At 43.2% G+C, this 18,786-nt stretch overlaps 1 protein-coding gene across 1 annotated transcript in view; it reads left to right on the top strand.

Moving 5' to 3' along the window:
* The window catches only part of LOC115147275 (xylosyltransferase 1), a 108,581-nt gene extending 90,010 nt beyond the window's left edge, over positions 1-18,571 (top strand). The window contains exons 10-11 of the mRNA XM_029689424.1: positions 8,856-9,189; positions 14,805-18,571. Of these exons, the coding sequence (XP_029545284.1) occupies positions 8,856-9,189; positions 14,805-15,142 (672 nt within the window). The 3' untranslated portion in view covers positions 15,143-18,571. The remainder of the gene's footprint in view (positions 1-8,855; positions 9,190-14,804) is intronic.
* The last annotated feature ends 215 nt before the right edge of the window (positions 18,572-18,786 follow it).

The raw sequence follows: 18,786 nt of genomic DNA on the forward strand, positions 1-18,786 counted from the left end.
GGAGGTGAGGGCCCTCGGAGTGTGGTGTCAGGAAAATAACCTCGCACTCAATGTCAACAAAACAAAAGAGATGATCGTGGACTTCAGGAAACAGCAGAAGGAGCAGCCCCCTATCTACATTGACGGGACAGTAGTGGAGAGGGTGGAGAGTTTTTTAAGTTCCTCGGCGTACACATCACGGACAAACTGAAATGGTCCACACAGACAGTGTGGTGAAGAAGGCGCAGCAGCGACTCTTCAACCTCAGGAGGCTGAAGAAATTCTGCTTGTCACCAAAAACACTCACAAACTTTTACAGATGCACAATCGAGAGCATCCTGTTGGGCTGTATCACCGCCTGGTACGGCAGCTGCTCCGCCCATAACCGGAAGGCTCTCCAGAGGGTGGTACGGTCTGCACAACGTATCACCGGGTGCAAACTACCTGCCCTCCAGGACACCTACACCACCCGATGTCACAGGAAGGCCAAAAAGATCATCAAGGACAGCAACCACCCGAGCCACTGCCTGTTCACCCCGCTAACATCCAGAAGGCGAGGTCAGTACAGGTGCATCAAAGCTGGGACCGAGAGACTGAAAAACAGCTTCTATCTCAAGGCCATCAGACTGTTAAACAGCCATCACTAACATTGAGTGGCTGCTGCCAACATACTGACTCAACTCAAGCCACTTTAATAATGGGAAAATTGATGTAATCAATTTATCACTTGTCACTTTATATTATTTATATTAGATAATGTTTACATAACCTACATTATTCATCTCATATGTATATACTGTACTCTATACAATCTACTGCATCTTGCCATCCTGATGTAATGTATCACTAGCCACTTTAAACAATGCCACTTTATATAATGTTTTCATAACCTACATTACTCATTTCATATGTATATACTGTACTCTATACCATCTACTGCATCTTGCCATCCTGTTGTAATGTATCACTAGCCACCTTAAACAATGCCGCTTTATATGTTTTGATACCCTACAATACTCATCTCATATGTATATACTGTACTCTATACCATCTACTGCATCTTGCCTATGCCGTTCGGCCATCACTCATTTATATATTTTTATGTACATATTCGTATTCATTCCTTTACACTTGTGTGTACAAGGTAGTTGTTGTGGAATTGGTAAATTACTTGTTAGATATTACTGCATGGTCGGAACTAGAAGCACAAGCATTTCGCTACACTTGCATTAATACCTGCTAACCATGTGTATGTGACAAATAAAATTTGATTTGATTTGAATGCAGCACTTAAATCTAAGAGTACAAGGACAGTGAGCTGTTTGACATCTGTGTTGGCTCTTAAGATCATTTACCACTTTAAAACTAAGGCTGTCTCTGTGCAGTGTAGTTTTTCAAAAATACAGTTGGCACTTAAAAAATAATTTTAGCTGTTTCAAATACCAATTTCTCCAGAATTTTGCTTAAGAATGGAAGGTTGGAGATTGGCAGAAAATTGCTAAGAGCTGAAGAATCTAGATGACCTTTCTTCAGAAGGGGTTTCATAATAGCTTTTTTTAGTGCAGTGGGGAAAGTGTGATTGACAATAGCTTACACTTCTTCAGATATGCAATTAAAGACTGTTTTTAAGAAGGTGGTGGGGATAGCATCGAGAAGGCAGGTAGAAGACTTAAGTTGTGATGTCAGTGTCAACCAGGAAAAATCCATAGTGCCTTTGCGTGGTAGCCTAGGACACATATCATCAAACTTCTCATGTCTTGCTTGACTGATACCCAGCCTATTGTTGTTTATCTTATCTCTGAAAAATATCGCACTCATCCCATTTAGAAGTGGAGGAAAGTTCACATAGTCAATTGAGAACATTTGCTGAGGTAACATGTCATTTTGTGGGTTGCGTAACGTTGAGGTAACATTCACATTGTAGTCGTTCAGCAGATCCATTTCTATCACCTGCTCCTGTATTGATTGTATTCAACCATTCATTATCCAGTCAATGGACAACATCATGGTCAGTCAGTCTGACCGTAACTGAGGTACATTGATTCGAGGTTGTAGGCTACAACTTTTACGTAATGTTCACATAACATTCACAGTCATTCAGCAGCCCCTGTCGTTTAGACTAGAGTGCCCAGCAGTTATCCAGCCACTTAGTCAAACAATGACCTCTGTGTTAGTAGTATATAAAAGCCCTGAAATGCCTGGCACAGAGAAGCATGTTGTATAAAATATGATTGGCTAGATCAGATATATAGTTCATGGTGACCTTAGCTATATTTATCGCTATGGCAACCTTGCAGAGAGTACACAGACACACACACACATTGGCGACAGGCATTAAACACAGGATCGGTAATAGCCTTGTAAAATGTAAATTGATTGAATTCATCAAATTTTATGTGGATTAGCGCGTCACCGGCTGCTTATTTGTTGTTTACTAATGAAACGTAGACTACTCACCTTCATGCCAGAACGGCTTCCTGATAGCGTAGTTATGTTAATATAAATAATGACCCTATTTCTACTTCTGAGGACGTTCTCTAACATCCGCTATGTCTTAGTGAGCACTTTTCTGTTTATTACATTTTAGTCATTTAGCAGACGCTCTTATCCAGAGCGATTTACAGTAGTGAATGCATACATTTCATTTCATGCATTTTTTTTTGTTGTACTGGCCCCCTGTGGGAATCAAACCCACAACCCTGGTGTTGCACACACCATGCTCTACCAACTGAGCCACGGGGGGGGGTTGAGAGTGAGTGGATGAGAGTGATCTTTTTTTCTGGTTTTCACACTGTCAAGCAGAACCCTCTGAAATGTCAGTTGATGTCCTCGTATGAGTTCCCTCTGAGCACTCTGAGGTGATAAGTCGGGGTGAATCTGACCTTTTACTCTTGACCTTCGACCTATTGACCTTTGTAACAGTTCCGAAGTGACCCTCGACTGTGAGGCAGTCATGGGCACAGGGAAGCCTCTGAGGCGTTCTAGTCTAAAGAGTTGTGAGTGACAGCAGACCGACACAGGCACGACTTTATCTGAGTACTCAGCATCGCAAAGGAGTTTCTGTCGGTTGCTTAGCTACAATGACTGTCAGTCTGTCAGTCAGTCAGTCAGGCAGCCAGAGGACAGATAGACGGACATGACAGAGCTAAGCAGTTATAGTTGACTGTTGTGAATGTCTGTCAGGCAGATAAACCATATCTGCAGCACAACTTTAAAACACAGCCTTTTCCTTCCATCTGTAAACTCTCTCTCTCTACCCAATTTTTACTGGCATTGCTCTCTAACATTGCTCTCTACCTCTCCACAGTGGTCTTAATAGACTTGCTTCCAACAACTCTCCTAAATAAGTAAGGGATAGATGACAGACTACCACCCTACTAACAGACAACAGTTGTAGCGGTGGTAGTAGTTTCCTATGTAGTCCGGTAGGTCTGTATATCATGTATGACTTTACAAGGTCTCTCCCTCCTACCACCTAGAATTTCTCCCTCGGCCTCCTTTTAACTTGTACCATAAACTGTGGAGGCAGCACATTCTGTCCCTCCTACCTATAATCTCTCTCTCCACGTCCCTCTAACCATACCCCATGCATCACTTTACAAGACGGTCTCTATCTCCTTTCATTCCAATCTCTTCCTCTACCTCCCTCTAACTCTGCATAAGCAGGACAGGCAGGACAGAGGTATCAGTAGTAGCTGCCTTTACTCACAGTATACTTACAGTAGTAGGCTACGTCACCCTCCCACTGTCGTCCACTACTGATCTGGCAACCTAAGACCTGGCAACCCTGCCTCCCCCCACGGGCACCCGTGTCAAACACGTAATGCTGTGGTTTATGTCCTCTACTAACACTTTACCTACAGTTCAGTAGTACGTCACCCTCCCTCTGTCCTCCACTGCTGACCTGGCAACCTCACCCCCTCCCCAGCATTACCTCAGCAGCACAACGCTTCATCTTGTAGCTTAAGCCCTCTACTCACACATTACATCTTACAGTGGTACTACCACTGCTGACCTGGCAACTCAACCTTAAAACCCCCATCCCACCCCTCTCCCCCCCACCACACCCCAACAACCTCACTGGCGCCAGAGTCAAACACCTCCCCATAAAACATGACAGGTCAATTTCCATCAGGCAGTGGTGCGGGCAGCCACGTCCAACCAACCGACATCTGGTCTTGATTTAAAAAACATTTTTTTTACTGTGTGTGTGTGTGTGTGTGTGTGTGTGTGTGTGTGTGTGTGTGTGTGTGTGTGTGTGTGTGTGTGTGTGTGTGTGTGTGTGTGTGTGTGTGCGAAACAGACAAAGGCCCCCAGGGTTCTGTTGGGTTCTGGGCCTTATTAGTGTCAGTCTTTGTGTATGGAGGTAATGAAAAGCAGGTGTTGAATGCAGCTAGGCCCAGGCCCCAGAGCACTCCCCTGGGACAGCTTGAGATAGAGGACGAGGGTAAGGATGCCAGCTATGTTTGTCAATTAAGATCTATGGAGAGGGAGGAAGGGAGGGGTAATAGGTAGAGCGAGGGAATGAAAACGGGATGCATGCTACAGGATGAGGGGTTTGACTCGGGAACCAGTGATGGTTTCCAGATCTTGAGCAACAGTTGCCACAGGTTTAAAGTGAGGAAGGGTCTTGCCGGGTCTTGAGTTAGGGTTGCCAGATCAAAGGTAAAGGAGAGAGGCTGGATGGTAGCCTAGTAGCCTACTACTTGTGCTCTAAGTGTGAATTTAGGTCACACAAGCCACAAGCTGACTGTGTTTGACTCCAGGGTTGCCAGATCAGCAGTGAAGGACAGGGGTGGCTGGTAGCAGTAGTACTACTGTGCTGTCACTAAGTAAAGTGTGAGTTAAGATCAGTGAAGGACAGAAATGGCTGGTAGCAGTAGTACAACTGTGCTGTCACTAAGTAAAGTGTGAGTTAAGATCAGTGAAGGACAGGGGTGGCTGGTAGCAGCAGTACAACTGTGTTGTCACTAAGTAAAGTGTGAGTTAAGATCAGTGAAGGACAGGGGTGGCTGGTAGCAGCAGTACTACTGTGTTGTCACTAAGTAAAGTGTGAGTTAAGATCATAAACTAAAACAAGCTGAGGTGTTGGACCAGGGTTTGAAGTGAAGTGTAGAGAAAAGGTCGGAGGTCATCGGATGAACCTGAAGTGGGTCAGAGGTTAATCCCTGTTTGACCGTCTCCCGGTTCTCAGGTGGTCAATACGGTTGTATGCTCAATGAACTGTGGATTTGTAGCTTTGTGTTACTGTTTGTCTCCTCTCTCCAGTGACACTTTGAACCAGAATACAGTCGCTTCAGGAGATTCACTCAAATTCCAATTCAAGATATGAAAAGTATGATTCATTTTCAATGAGAATATTGCATTTCCATTCACTTCCTGAATTGATGGAGTTGAAATAGAATTGAGCCAAAACCATTACTGAAATCCAATGTTATCTATGCCCATAGTACCTTACCCAGATTTGTCACAAAACTATTTAGAGTCGGGAGGCAGTAGTCTGCAGCCAGAGGGTTATAGTGACATTTCCTCAGTCCATACGCTTTTGATTTCAGTCTGTGGCCTACAATCAGACCACTGACAATCAGTGTGATGTATATGGAGTGATATGCCAGTGAGGAAAACACTTCAAATAGACTGAAATAGAATAGAATCAATAAGAGTAGAATAGATTAGAATGAATTAGCATGAGGGATACTCATCCAGACCTGCAGAGAATGAACAGCACTGCTGATAAACATTCTAGTTAAGGACGTTGAGGATACTAACATGGAAAGTAGTAGTTTGGTAGAGAAAATAGGGGTCGGAAACATTATTGAGTTGAAGGGTACCAATTTTGCACACTAAATTGAGGTGAATTGAATTGAAGGGAGGCAGGGCAATATCCTCTAGTTGTTGTTGCAGACATTGTGAAACACACACACAACCACACACACCCACACACACATACACACAACTACACACACACACACACACATACACACAACCACACCCACCCACACACACACCCACACACACACACACACACACACACACACACACATACACACAACCACACACACACACACACATACACACAACCACACACACACCCACACACACACACACACACACACACACACATACACGCACACAACCACAAACACAACCACAAACACACACACAACCACAAGGAAAATATAGTTTTGGTTGAGAAAATAGAGGTCAGTTGAATTACAAAATGGAATTACGGAAGTGCATCACAGGCTGGCAAGATCCACTTATGGCTCAGGCAGTGTGAAAACACACATACACACACACATACACACAACCACACACACAACCACAAACACATACACATACACACAAACACAAGGAAAATATCATTTTGGTTGAGAAAATAGAGGTCAGTTGAATTACAAAATTGAATTACGGAAGTGCATCACAGGCTGGCAAGATCCACTTATGGCTCAGGCAGTGTGAAAACACACATACACACGCATACACACACGCATACACACAGACACACAAGGAAAATCTAGTTTTGATAGAGAGAATAGAGGTCAGTTAAATTACAAAATTTAATTACCAAAGTCCATCACTTTACAAAACTCACTTTACAAAGTACAAAACACACACACACACACACACACACACACACACACCACACACCACTAATTTCTCTGTGGAGGTTGAGTCTATTTATAGTGTATAGACTCATTTCTCAGTCGGCCTAATATTGAGTGGAGTGTTCCAGTCAGCCCATTGATCTGTGGTCTGGTGTTAATCACTGGGTGTAAGGATGATCGTATCCTCAAGCCTTCACCATCCCTCCTCATCAACCCTCCTCATCATCCCTCCTCATCATCCCTCATCCTCCCTCCTCATCATCCCTCCTCATCATCCCTCATCATCATCCCTCCTCATCAACCCTCCTCATCATCCCTCATCCTCCCTCCTCATCATCCCTCATCCTCCCTCCTCATCATCCCTCATCCTCCTCATCATCATCCCTCCTCACTGTCATCATCCCTCCTCATCATCATTCCTCATCATCCCTCATCATCTTCCCTCCTCATCATCCCTCCTCATCATCATCATCATTCCTCACCCTCATCATCCCTCCTCATCATCATTCCTCATCATCCCTCTTCATCTTCCCTCCTCATCATCCCTCCTCATCATCATTCCTCATCATCCCTCATCATCTTCCCTCCTCATGTTTCTACAAGCGCCTTAGATTAATCTCTTACTCTCTTTTTATCCTTTTTCTCTCTGTCCTCCTTCACTCTCTGTCCGTCCATCTCGCTATATATAGTCCTCTCTCTGAGTACAGTATACCAAACATTAAGAACACCTAAGATTAGGAACAGCCTGAATTTGTCAGGGCATGGACTCTACAAGGTGTCGAAAGCGTTCCATTAGGATGCTGGCTCATGTTGACTCCAATGCTTCCCACATTTGTGTCAAGTTGGCTGGATGTCCTTTGGGTGGTGAACCATTCTTGATACACATGGGAAACTGTGGAGCGTGAAAAACCCATCAGCGTTGCAGTTCTTGACACAAACCGGTGTCCCTGGCACCTACTTACATACCCCGTTCAAAGGCACTTCAAGCTCTTGTCTTGCCCATTCACCCTCTGCATGGCACGCAAACACAATCCCTGTCTCAATTGTCTCAAGGCTTAAAAATGATTATTTAACCCGTCTCCTCCTTTTCATCTACACTAATTGAAGTGGATTTAACAAATGACATCAATAAGGGATCATAGCTTTGACCTGGATTAGCCTGGGCAGTCTAATGTTTTGTATAGTCAGTTTATATCATCATGCTCTCTCTCTGCCTGTATTCTCCATCGCTCTCTATTTCTCTCTCCCTCTCTTTCTCTCAGTATCTAAGTTATTCATCTCTCACCTCTCTCTCTTCCCTCCAGCAATAGTCTTACCCGCATTAAATAGAGTTAGGGCTTTTCATCTTCCCATCTGTCTGTCTGTCTGTCTGTCTGTCTGTCTGTCTGTCTGTCTGTCTGTCTGTCTGTCTGTCTGTCTGTCTGTCTGTCTGTCTGTCTGTCTGTCTGTCTGTCTCTCTCTCTCTCTCTCTCTCTCTCTCTCTCTCTCTATGTCTCTCTCTCCATGTCTCTCTCTCCATGTCTCTGTCTGTGTTGTTATAGATTGATCCCCAGCCCCCCAGAGGGTTAGTCAAGGTGTTCACTCTTCACTCAACATATACACTGCTGCCTCAGTCGGCCTGTCTATCGATCACACAGGAAGCTGCAAACCAACACTCGCATTACACATCAGCTGAGACTATCTTACGTAGACTTACTGGAAATCCTATATAAGTCTATACACATAGAAAGTCTACATAAAGCCTTATGAGATATACTGGAAATCACATAATGCACTACTGTAGACATGATAGATAATGGCTGTACTAATGTTTGAAGCTGCACACCAATGCTGACATTACAGATGAAGGGAGACTAGTATACAGATGTAGGATCTTAATTTGAACCAGTTTGCTACAGCATTATTCCTAAGGGAAAATCAAGTCTGAAAATGTCAGTGGAAAGCCTTTTTAAACCTGGGTGATCAAATTAAGATCCCACATCTGTACACACTGGAAATCACTAGTCTATACAGTAGACATGATCCATGATGGTTGTATAAATGGTGTGGGATACATATTATATCACAACTACAATTTCCCATGACATTACAGTGTAGAGACGATTCACATTCAGCCTATTTTTCTGTTCTTCATTTGCCTCAGTTAATGTTGTATGCAAAGTATGCATGAAATACATTATACGGTTGGACATTTCAGATCTAGTGAATTAATTACACACTCCCTTTTCTCTCCTCCCCCCTCCGTCCCGTCCTCCATCCCTCTCTCAGATCGGCACAGAGTGGGATGCCAAAGAGCGCATGTTCCGTAACTTCGGTGGTCTGATGGGTCCCATGGACGAGACAGTCGGGATGCAGCGGTGGTCCAAGGGCCCAAACGTGACCGTCACCGTGGTGTGGATTGACCCCACCAACGTCATCGCTGCCACCTACGATATCCTGATCGACGCCAGCGCAGAGTACACCCACTACAGACCCCCCCTGAATCAGCCTCTTAGGCCTGGGGTGTGGACCATACGGGTGTTGCATCACTGGAGCCCCGTGGCCGAGACGAGGTTTCTGATTAGTCCACTGGCTTATATGAAGCATCAGCCTATAAGACAAGGTAAGAGTACAGCCACAAACACACACACACACCACTGGCTTATAACAAGCAATAGCCTGTACGGCAAGGTAAGAGATAGGCCTATACAGTGAGGGAAAAAAGTATTTGATCCCCTGCTGATTTTGTACGTTTGCCCACTGACAAAGAAATGATCAGTCTATAATTTTAATGGTAGGTTTATTTGAACAGTGAGAGAGAATAACAACAAAAAATCCAGAAAAACGCATGTCAAAAATGTTATAAAATGATTTGCATTTTAATGAGGGAAATAAGTATTCGACCCCTCTGCAAAACATGACTTAGTACTTGGTGGCAAAACCCTTGTTGGCAATCACAGAGGTCAGACGTTTCTTGTAGTTGGCCACCAGGTTTGCACACATCTCAGGAGGGATTTTGTCCCACTTCTCTTTGCAGATCTTCTCCAAGTCATTAAGGTTTCGAGGCTGACGTTTGGCAACTCGAACCTTCAGCTCCCTCCACAGATTTTCTATGGGATTAAGGTCTGGAGACTGGCTAGGCCACTCCAGGACCTTAATGTGCTTCTTCTTGAGCCACTCCTTTGTTGCCTTGGCCGTGTGTTTTGGGTCATTGTCATGCTGGAATACCCATCCACGACCCATTTTCAATGCCCTGGCTGAGGGAAGGAGGTTCTCACCCAAGATTTGACGGTACATGGCCCCGTCCATCGTCCCTTTGATGCGGTGAAGTTGTCCTGTCCCCTTAGCAGAAAAACAAAAAAAATAATGTTTCCACCTCCATGTTTGATGGTGGGGATGGTGTTCTTGGGGTCATAGGCAGCATTCCTCCTCCTCCAAACACGGCGAGTTGAGTTGATGTCAAAGAGCTCCATTTTGGTCTCATCTGACCACAACACTTTCAACCAGTTGTCCTCTGAATCATTCAGATGTTCATTGGCAAACTTCAGATAGGCATGTATATGTGCTTTCTTGAGCAGGGGGACCTTGCGGGCGCTGCAGGATTTCAGTCCTTCACGGCGTAGTGTGTTACCAATTGTTTTCTTGGTGACTATGGTCCCAGCTGCCTTGAGATCATTGACAAGATCCTCCCGTGTAGTTCTGGGCTGATTCCTCACCGTTCTCATGATCATTGCAACTCCACGAGGTGAGATCTTGCATGGAGCCCCAGGCCAAGGGAGATTGACAGTTCTTTTGTGTTTCTTCCATTTGCAAATAATCGCACCAACTGTTGTCATCTTCTCACCAAGCTGCTTGTAGCCCATTCCAGCCTTGTGTAGGTCTGCAATCTTGTCCCTGACATCCTTGGAGAGCTCTTTGGTCTTGGCCATAGTGGAGAGTTTGGAATCTGATTGATTGATTGCTTCTGTGGACAGGTGTCTTTTATACAGGTAACAAACTGAGATTAGGAGCACTCCCTTTAAGAGTGTGCTCCTAATCTCAGCTCGTTACCTGTATAAAAGATACCTGGGAGCCAGAAATCTTTCTGATTGAGAGGGGGTCAAATACTTATTTCCCTCATTAAAATGCAAATCATTTTATAACATTTCTGACATGCATTTTTCTGGATTGTTTTGTTGTTACTCTGTCTCTCACTGTTCAAATAAACCTACCATTAAAATTATAGACTGATCATTTCTTTTTCAGTGGGCAAACGTACAAAATCAGCAGGGGATCAAATACTTTTTTCCCTCACTGTATATAGTACAGGTCTACAAGTCACATGAGTGTCAGTCTGTGATGTATGTGATATAATTGATTCAGTATGTCTTGTCATGTTATAGGCCTATCATGGATACACACGCAAACACAAAAGCACATTTCCCATGAGGCCCTGCTGTGTTTACGATGCTCTTTCTAATCAACCCTCTGAGCCGTTGGAAGCCCCAGTTGTTTGTCACCAAGTCAACCGTAATCACCCTCAGTGTTTCTCATACATACTAAACAGTATGTTAAACACCTCCATATCACGCCGAGGAACACAATTACACAATTAAATCAATCTGCCCGTGTTAACTATAAGGGACCAGGACCCCTATTGTTTTAGCTAGAGTAATCAGCTGCTGTGAAAGTCACCCGAGAGTTGAGATGCTAACCTCAGTGTGGTGGCATATTCACAGCCCAACCTGTTTTATAATCGCACTGAAGACCATTTTTAATTATGAACAGAGTCAACAAATAAAAGTTAGCAGGCTTTGCCCTGACACGATGTGGGGTTTGGGGCCATGTGTGAGAGTGAGGAGAGAGGAATCTAAAATATTCATCAATTGTTAATGAGTGTTTTTGTTTGTTTGATAGTTCGCTTGTTTGCTTTTCTCTCAGTTGTAAATCCCTGTTGATGTGAACAGAAAATTGATTAACTCCACTTCCCCTCAAACTCCAATCTCTGTACCAGCACATGCTAGCAAATGCTAAATTCACTCCCAAAGACTTTAGCATTGGAGCTGAGGGTAAATCGACTGCCTTTCTCCACTATTTATGGAAGATAATCATGAAACCTACTGTTATGCTCTCTGAGGTTATACTGTTGCTGAAATGTTTTATTACCCAAGTGAGGCGACACTGAGCTCTACTTTAGATTGTTTTACACTAAACTTTTTGGGTCAGCTTGAGTGGTTAACCTCTACGGGCTAGGGGGCAGCATTGAGAATTTTGGAAAAAATATGTGCCCATTTTTAACTGCCTCCTACACCAACTCAGAAGCTAGAATATGCATATTATTGTTCAGGTTTGGATAGAAAACACCCTAAAGTTTCTAAAACTGTTTGAATGGTGTCTGTGAGTATAACAGAACTCCTATGGCAGGCAAAAACCTGAGAAGGTTTCATGCAGGAAGTACCCTGTCTGACAAGGTGTTGTTGTTCTTGCTTCTGTTTATTGAAGAGTCAGGATCTTAGCTGTAACGTGACAATTCCTAGGGCTCCAATAGGCTCTCAGAACCCGGGAAAAACCTGAACGATGACGAGGCAGCCTCAGGCTGAAACACAGAATCCCCTTTTCCAAGTGTCCCATCAGGTCACAATAGAATTAGGCGCGTGCGTGATTCGCCCCCGTGGAGTATTTTCATTCGGCTGTTTAGCTAATTGCAGATTCCCGGTCGGAATATTATCGCTTTTCTACGAGATAAATTGCATAAAAATTGATTTTAAACAGCGGTTGACATGCTTCGAAGTACGGTAATGGAATATTTAGAATTTTTTTGTCACGTTCTGCGCCATGCGCCCGACCGTGATTTAGCATTCTAATAGTGTCTAGAACGCACGAACAAAACGCCGCTGTTTGGATATAACGATGGATTATTTGGGACCAAACCTACATTTGTTATTGAAGTAGAAGTCCTGGGAGTGCATTCTGACGAAGAACAGGAAAGGTAAGACCATTTTTCTTATAGGAAATGTGATTTTGGTGAAGGCTGAACTGGGTGGGTGTCTAAATAGCTAGCCCGTGATGGCTGGGCTATGTACTTAGAATATTGCAAAATGTGCTTCATCCGAAAAGCTATTTTAAAATCGGACATATCGAGTGCATAGAGGAGTAATGTATCTATAATTCTTAAAATAATTGTTATGCTTTTTGTGAATGTTTATCGTGAGTAATTTTGCAAATTGTTAGTAAATTCCCCGGAAGTTTGCGGGGGTATGCTTTTTCTGAACATCACATGCTAATGTAAAAAGCTGGTTTTTGATATAAATATGAACTTGAGTGAACAGACATGCATGTATTGTATAACATAATGTCCTAGGTGTGTCATCTGACAAAGATCATAAAAGGTTAGTGCTGCATTTAGCTGTGGTTTGGGTTTTTGTGACATTATATGCTAGCTTGAAAAATGGGTGTCTGATTATTTCTGGCTGGGCACTCTCCTGACATAATCTAATGTTTTGCTTTCGTTGTAAAGCCTTTTTGAAATCGGACAGTGTGGTTAGATTAACGAGAGTCTTGTCTTTAAATAGCTGTAAAATAGTCATATGTTTGAGAAATTGAAGTAATAGTATTTCAAACGTTTTAAAAATCGCGCCACTGGATTCAACTGGCTGTTTCGTAGGTGGGACGAATTCGTCCCGCCGGTCCCATAGAGGTTAAAATAGCCCAGTTGGCCCATAGTGCAAACAGTAGTCCTAAACTAGATCCACTGCAGTATAGAAACTATGGAAACCTGTGAGCTTCAGTATCAAACAGCCTTATATGAACTACAGTACAGTAGTTATCCATTGAGACAGTACTTAGGATAAAACCTTTATGGGCTAGTTTCCCAGACACAGATTAAGTCTGGTCCTGGACAAAGAAGCACTTTCAATTGAGAATCCTTTTTAGTGTCTGGGAAAGCAGCCTTACAGCTCCTGCTCCTGTATGATGGGGTTAGATGTCCTTAGATCCCATAGTCCTGAAGGTCGTGGTGGCACAGTAATCCTGCAGCCTTGGCCTCCTCTCCAGCCTCCTCTCCACCTGCTCTAACAGCCTCTAGCCATACAGATTTACAACCCTGAATATCTCCAGGTCTTTCTGTTACACGTAGCCTTTATGGTGTGTTTTTTGTTGTTGCCCTGGCTTAGCGCTGGCACCATGGGCCCTCTCACACACACACACACACACACACACACACACTGGCACCACACACACATCGGTAGTTGGCACCGGGCAGTGGCAAGCTTGGCAGAACAACCGGGTGTCTGACTGCATCTCTGTCGCTAGCCCGTGAACTCCCTAGCGGCTAATGGCAGGGTGCGAACCCGGCACTGGCAGAGAGAGAGAGAGGAGAGGAGAGCTGGGCTAGCGTACAATAGCCAGGCTGAGGAGGGACGGCAAGCGCCCCGGTGTTAGGAGCACTGAGGAATGTACAGCTTTACCTTCAGGGTGGAGGAGTTTTAGGGATGAGGTAATGGTCTCGTCTCGCCTCTGCCCCCTAGCTTCCAATGGCTTTATAAAAAGACACGAGGAACAGTCGTTGTTTTACCAATTTGTGGCTTAGGCAATTATTTTATCTTTTGAGGGTATGAAGGGGCTTATAAATGTATGGTGTATGAGAAGATGGTCCAATCTGCCCCCTAGCTTCCAATGGCTTCATAAAGAGACACTAAGTGCAGTCATTGAGACACTTGGTGCAGTCTCCCACTCTGTGGCTTAGGCTTACCCTAGAGAAATCAATAGCATGTAATTAACCAGTAACACAACGTTTGGTCTCATCAAATTAGTTCACAGTTCCATTCCACCCTTTAGGGCAACACAATCAAGTCAAAGTGGTTCTACTGATTTTCCTACTTAGATTCCCCATTGATGACTCTGTCTGTTTACCTGCTCATTTATGAACACTATCTCCAGGACAGTCTCACCATAAAACATTAACAATCCATTTATGAACACTATCTCCAGGACAGTCTCACCATAAAACATTAACAATCCATTTATGAACACTATCTCCAGGACAGTCTCACCATAAAACATTAACAATCCATTTATGAACACTATCTCCAGGACAGTCTCACCATAAAACATTAACAATCCATTTATGAACACTATCTCCAGGACAGTCTCACCATAAAACATTAACAATCCATTTTTGTCCCCCTCTTTCTCTCGCTTCATCTCTCTCTTCATCTCTCTCTCGCTCTCCCGCTCACTCTCCCTCCCTCCCTCCCCCAGAGGACACGCTGAAGCTCCACAACGGACCAGCCAAGAACAGTTATATGGAGCAGAGCTTCCATGGCCTCAACCCCGTGCTCAACGTCCCTGTACACCTGGGCCAGGTGGAGCAGGCTAAGCGCAACGCCGCCCTGACTGGTCCCGCCTTGGAGCACTGGGTAGACGGCCTGGTGGGTGCGATGTGGGAGGCTGGGGACGTGTGTTCCACCTCCATGACAGGGGGACCTGGAACATCCTGCCCAGTCATGCAGACCTGCGCCAAGACCCCCTGGAGCTCGCTCAGCCCCGACCCCAAGTCCCAGCTGGTCCCGCCGCACGCCGACGGGCGCATCAGGTAGCAGTGGCGCCTCCGGCTGGACGGGAGGCCACACTGCAGGTCTTAAGTTTAAATAATTTATTTTTTAAATCTTTCTTTTTTTTTCTTTTTTTCAGTCGATGTAATGGATCAGATAAGAAGAGAAAAGAAGGAAGTTGTGTTTTTTTAAGGTTGGTTGGAGGTTGTAGGAACGTTGAAGAGGAAGAGAATGTCTGGGGAAGGTTTTGTGGTGTCGTGCAAGTTTCAGACTCCTGAAGTGTTCCTCTTTGGGGTTTTTGTCGGCTTTGCCGTTTTCTGTTTCCCAATGTATTTATTTTCATCTCATCGCTGAGTTTACTGTGATTTATGCTGTGTCCGACGTAGAGACAAATGTTGCTTTGCCAAGCACCTAGTAAGGCCGCCTAGTCTGCTGCTAAATAAAAGAGCGATTGTGAAGTCAGTCAGAAGTCAGTGTTCGGGTGGAACAGGATAGTCGACACTGGTAGTGGACCAAGTTCTGGGCCCGTATTCACAAAGCGTCTCAGAGTAGGAGTGCTGATGTAGAATCAGTTTTATCTTCTAAATCATAATGAATATGATTATATAGACAGGGCGGGACCTGATCCTAGATCAGCACTTCTACTCTGAGGTGCTTTGTGAATACGAGGCCTGCTTCTCAAGGTTGGTTTGGCCTACATGTAGGGAGATAGACTGAACCGCAACCTCGGAGGGTGTCGCGAAGATGTATCTTTAAAAAAAAAAAGCAAAATTCCTTGCCTCAATCTTTGCGTATGACTGACAAAGTTACTATGGCACAGCACTACATATTGACTTTCAGTGCCTATTGACTTTCATTGACTTTCAGAACAGGAAAAAGGTGTGTGGGTGTGACTGGACTATGGAGTGGCATTAGTGCCAGTAGAAGTTGAATTCAATTCATGAATGATTGAAACTAGATTCAGTTTCTATTGGCACTAATATCACTCCGTACTGGACAGCCTGAAACTTGAAATGAAAGTATATCAGCTGTGCTTTTGCAAGAAAACAGAAATTCTGAAGCTTATTTTTTCATTTCCTTTTCTAAGAATTTTTGTTAATTTGTTTTTAACGACAGTTTATGTTGCAAGTATGAAACAGAATATGTCTCAAAGTTATTGTCGAGTGAATGGAGTTGTCCACAAGTTGCTATTTATTTATAAGTTTATATAAATACAGAATATTTTTAGTCAATGACTAAATGACTACAACGCTGCTTTGGCAGCTCGATAAATATTTTTTTGTAAAGAGAAACTGCCTTTATTTACAAAGGCCAATGCCCCAATGAACCTGAATACCTTTTTGGGCGCAACGAACCTAATGCCCGCCTGTGTGTCCGTGTTGTCCGGTCTGAATAGCTCTTCCTGTCTTGGTTCTTTCGTTGACTGTTTGCCAAGTCTTCATCACACGGGGAAGCACCCAGGACTGAAAGGTCGCAGAAAGGTCACAGAAGGGTCAGCTTCCTCCTGACAACCTCCCCAAACAGAGAAGTAAACAAAAAAAAGACAGAAACACTCCAAAAACTCTCCAAAATGTGTGTTGAAGTCATTTCGTGGTGATGTTACATTTCCTACTCGGTTCCGTGTCAGTACCAGGATGTTAGTGATTGATGATGCTGTTCATGCTGTGGCAAAAATGGAAACAAATAGTGAATATATCTTGTATCTTGATCAAGGAACTGTTGGATTGGGCCCAGGCAACTTTGGTTTTCACCTGTTCAACTACATGCTAAGTACTTTTGCTGCCATCAAGACTATCTCTCAGTTTACCACAGTTCAAACATAGCCTATAGCACAGTGCCCCCTTCTCCAACCACAATGAAGGGTAACTACGATCTGCCGTTTCGTTTGTTTTGCTTCAACTCAATTCTCCTCACAACCTAATTTGGTCCCAATTTAGAATCCAATCTGTGATTGTCAACATGATTTGGCAGTCAAACGTGCTAAGTGAATGTTTTCACCAGGGCTCATCAACGATCATTAGTGAGTTAATCAATGGCCCAAGTTCACCTTGAACCTTGTTGGATGTATCGATCCTAATAAGTGTCAGTCCTGTCACTCAAACTTGAACTGTTGTGTGTTGTTGCCGTGGTTACAAAGAAGGGCAATTTTGCCTATGTAGGGCTCGCCAGCTTCTAGTGCTAAATCCCAGAAGTGAGTTACCTCTGGTTCTTTCAGCCTTTCCTATGGGGAAAGAATAGGGTTTTGGGATAAACACTGAAAATAAGGTCTGAGGTAAACACAGGCTTAGGAGATCTTATACGTTTTGTTCTATGAGATAATATTAGTCAGTTATTATGACCTTTATGAATTATGAAGACTTTATGTCCTTTTTTAAAATTACATAAATGCATCAATGTTCACATAGTGACGTTAGCTGATGAAGATTATCTCCTAGATCAAAACGTGTAAGATCTACAAAGCCTGTGTTTACCACAGACCTTATTTTCAGTGTTTATCTAAAAACCCTACAAAAATGGCATTCATTTTCCCATAGGCTTTGTCCAACAAACCATGGCGGATTTAGTGCCTACAAAAAGACGCCATTACTATTTCTCTGTATTAGCTAGCTAGCTAATAACATAACAGCTAGATACAGATATGACCCTGACTTCCTTTTACTGGCAATGCCATTGTCACATTGAAACGAATACTTAAATTGACGAATACTTTGCCCATTGTTCAAAAGTTCAATTATCATTCTCGAGAAGTGAATTGAAATATGTTACTCGATGTAAAAGTCCTATTTTGTTACAAAAATGAAGAAAATGTACATAAATATTTTGCATTGAAACTCATGTTTCAAACTCATTCTATGTAAATACCGATGCAGTGTGGAAAGATTATGAAGTGGAATTATAGTAAAAGAAGAACAGATAGCTAGTGTTACTTGTTGCTAGTTGGGCACAGAGTGATTTTAGGTACATAACCTGTTTCAATGTTTTGAACAGATCTAAGAAGTAAGGACTAACTCAGAATTGGGTAAAGCTTTTAATATTATTCTTCGCCTTTCAGAGAATATCATGACAGATTGTTGTTCTCTCTGCTGGAATGTATTGTTGAGCAACTGTTGCACAAACTTCTCTGAACTCAACGTTTCCCGAAGTTTCTGGGGAAACGTCAAAGTTTCCTAAAGTTTCAGGGGGAAACTCTGTGCCTTAGCTATCTATCTATACTCCTGCCTAGGGGACTCTTAAAACCTTCTGTCCATCTATGAACATTCAATTGTTATGGTCGTTTTTACTTTCCACAAAAAGTGAAAGAAGAGCACCAAGAGTTAGTTGATGTGATTTGATGAATCTGTAACACCAAAAAAGATGTCCGCTGTTGTAAATACCATGCCTTCTTGTCTTTCGCTTTTACATTTTTGTGGATTATTTTTTTTGTTGGTACATTTTTCTCTGACTGCTTTTTGAAATAAAAGAGCTCTCTCTAAATCTTGTCTCATTATTGTGTGGATATTTATGCTTAAACACTTCAAGTTTATGACATGACAGTTGTCACGAAATCCTTGTAACACATGTCCTTCTTAATTATTTATGTACGTTTAAGTCGCCATAATTGCATTTTACTATGGAAACAAAGCATAAATTACACCATAATTAAAGTGATAGCATGGTCAAACAGTTAAGTCATTCCCACAGATGTTTAA

Source organism: Salmo trutta, chromosome 14 (assembly GCF_901001165.1).
Source record: "Salmo trutta chromosome 14, fSalTru1.1, whole genome shotgun sequence".
In the NCBI taxonomy this organism is placed as follows: domain Eukaryota; kingdom Metazoa; phylum Chordata; class Actinopteri; order Salmoniformes; family Salmonidae; genus Salmo; species Salmo trutta.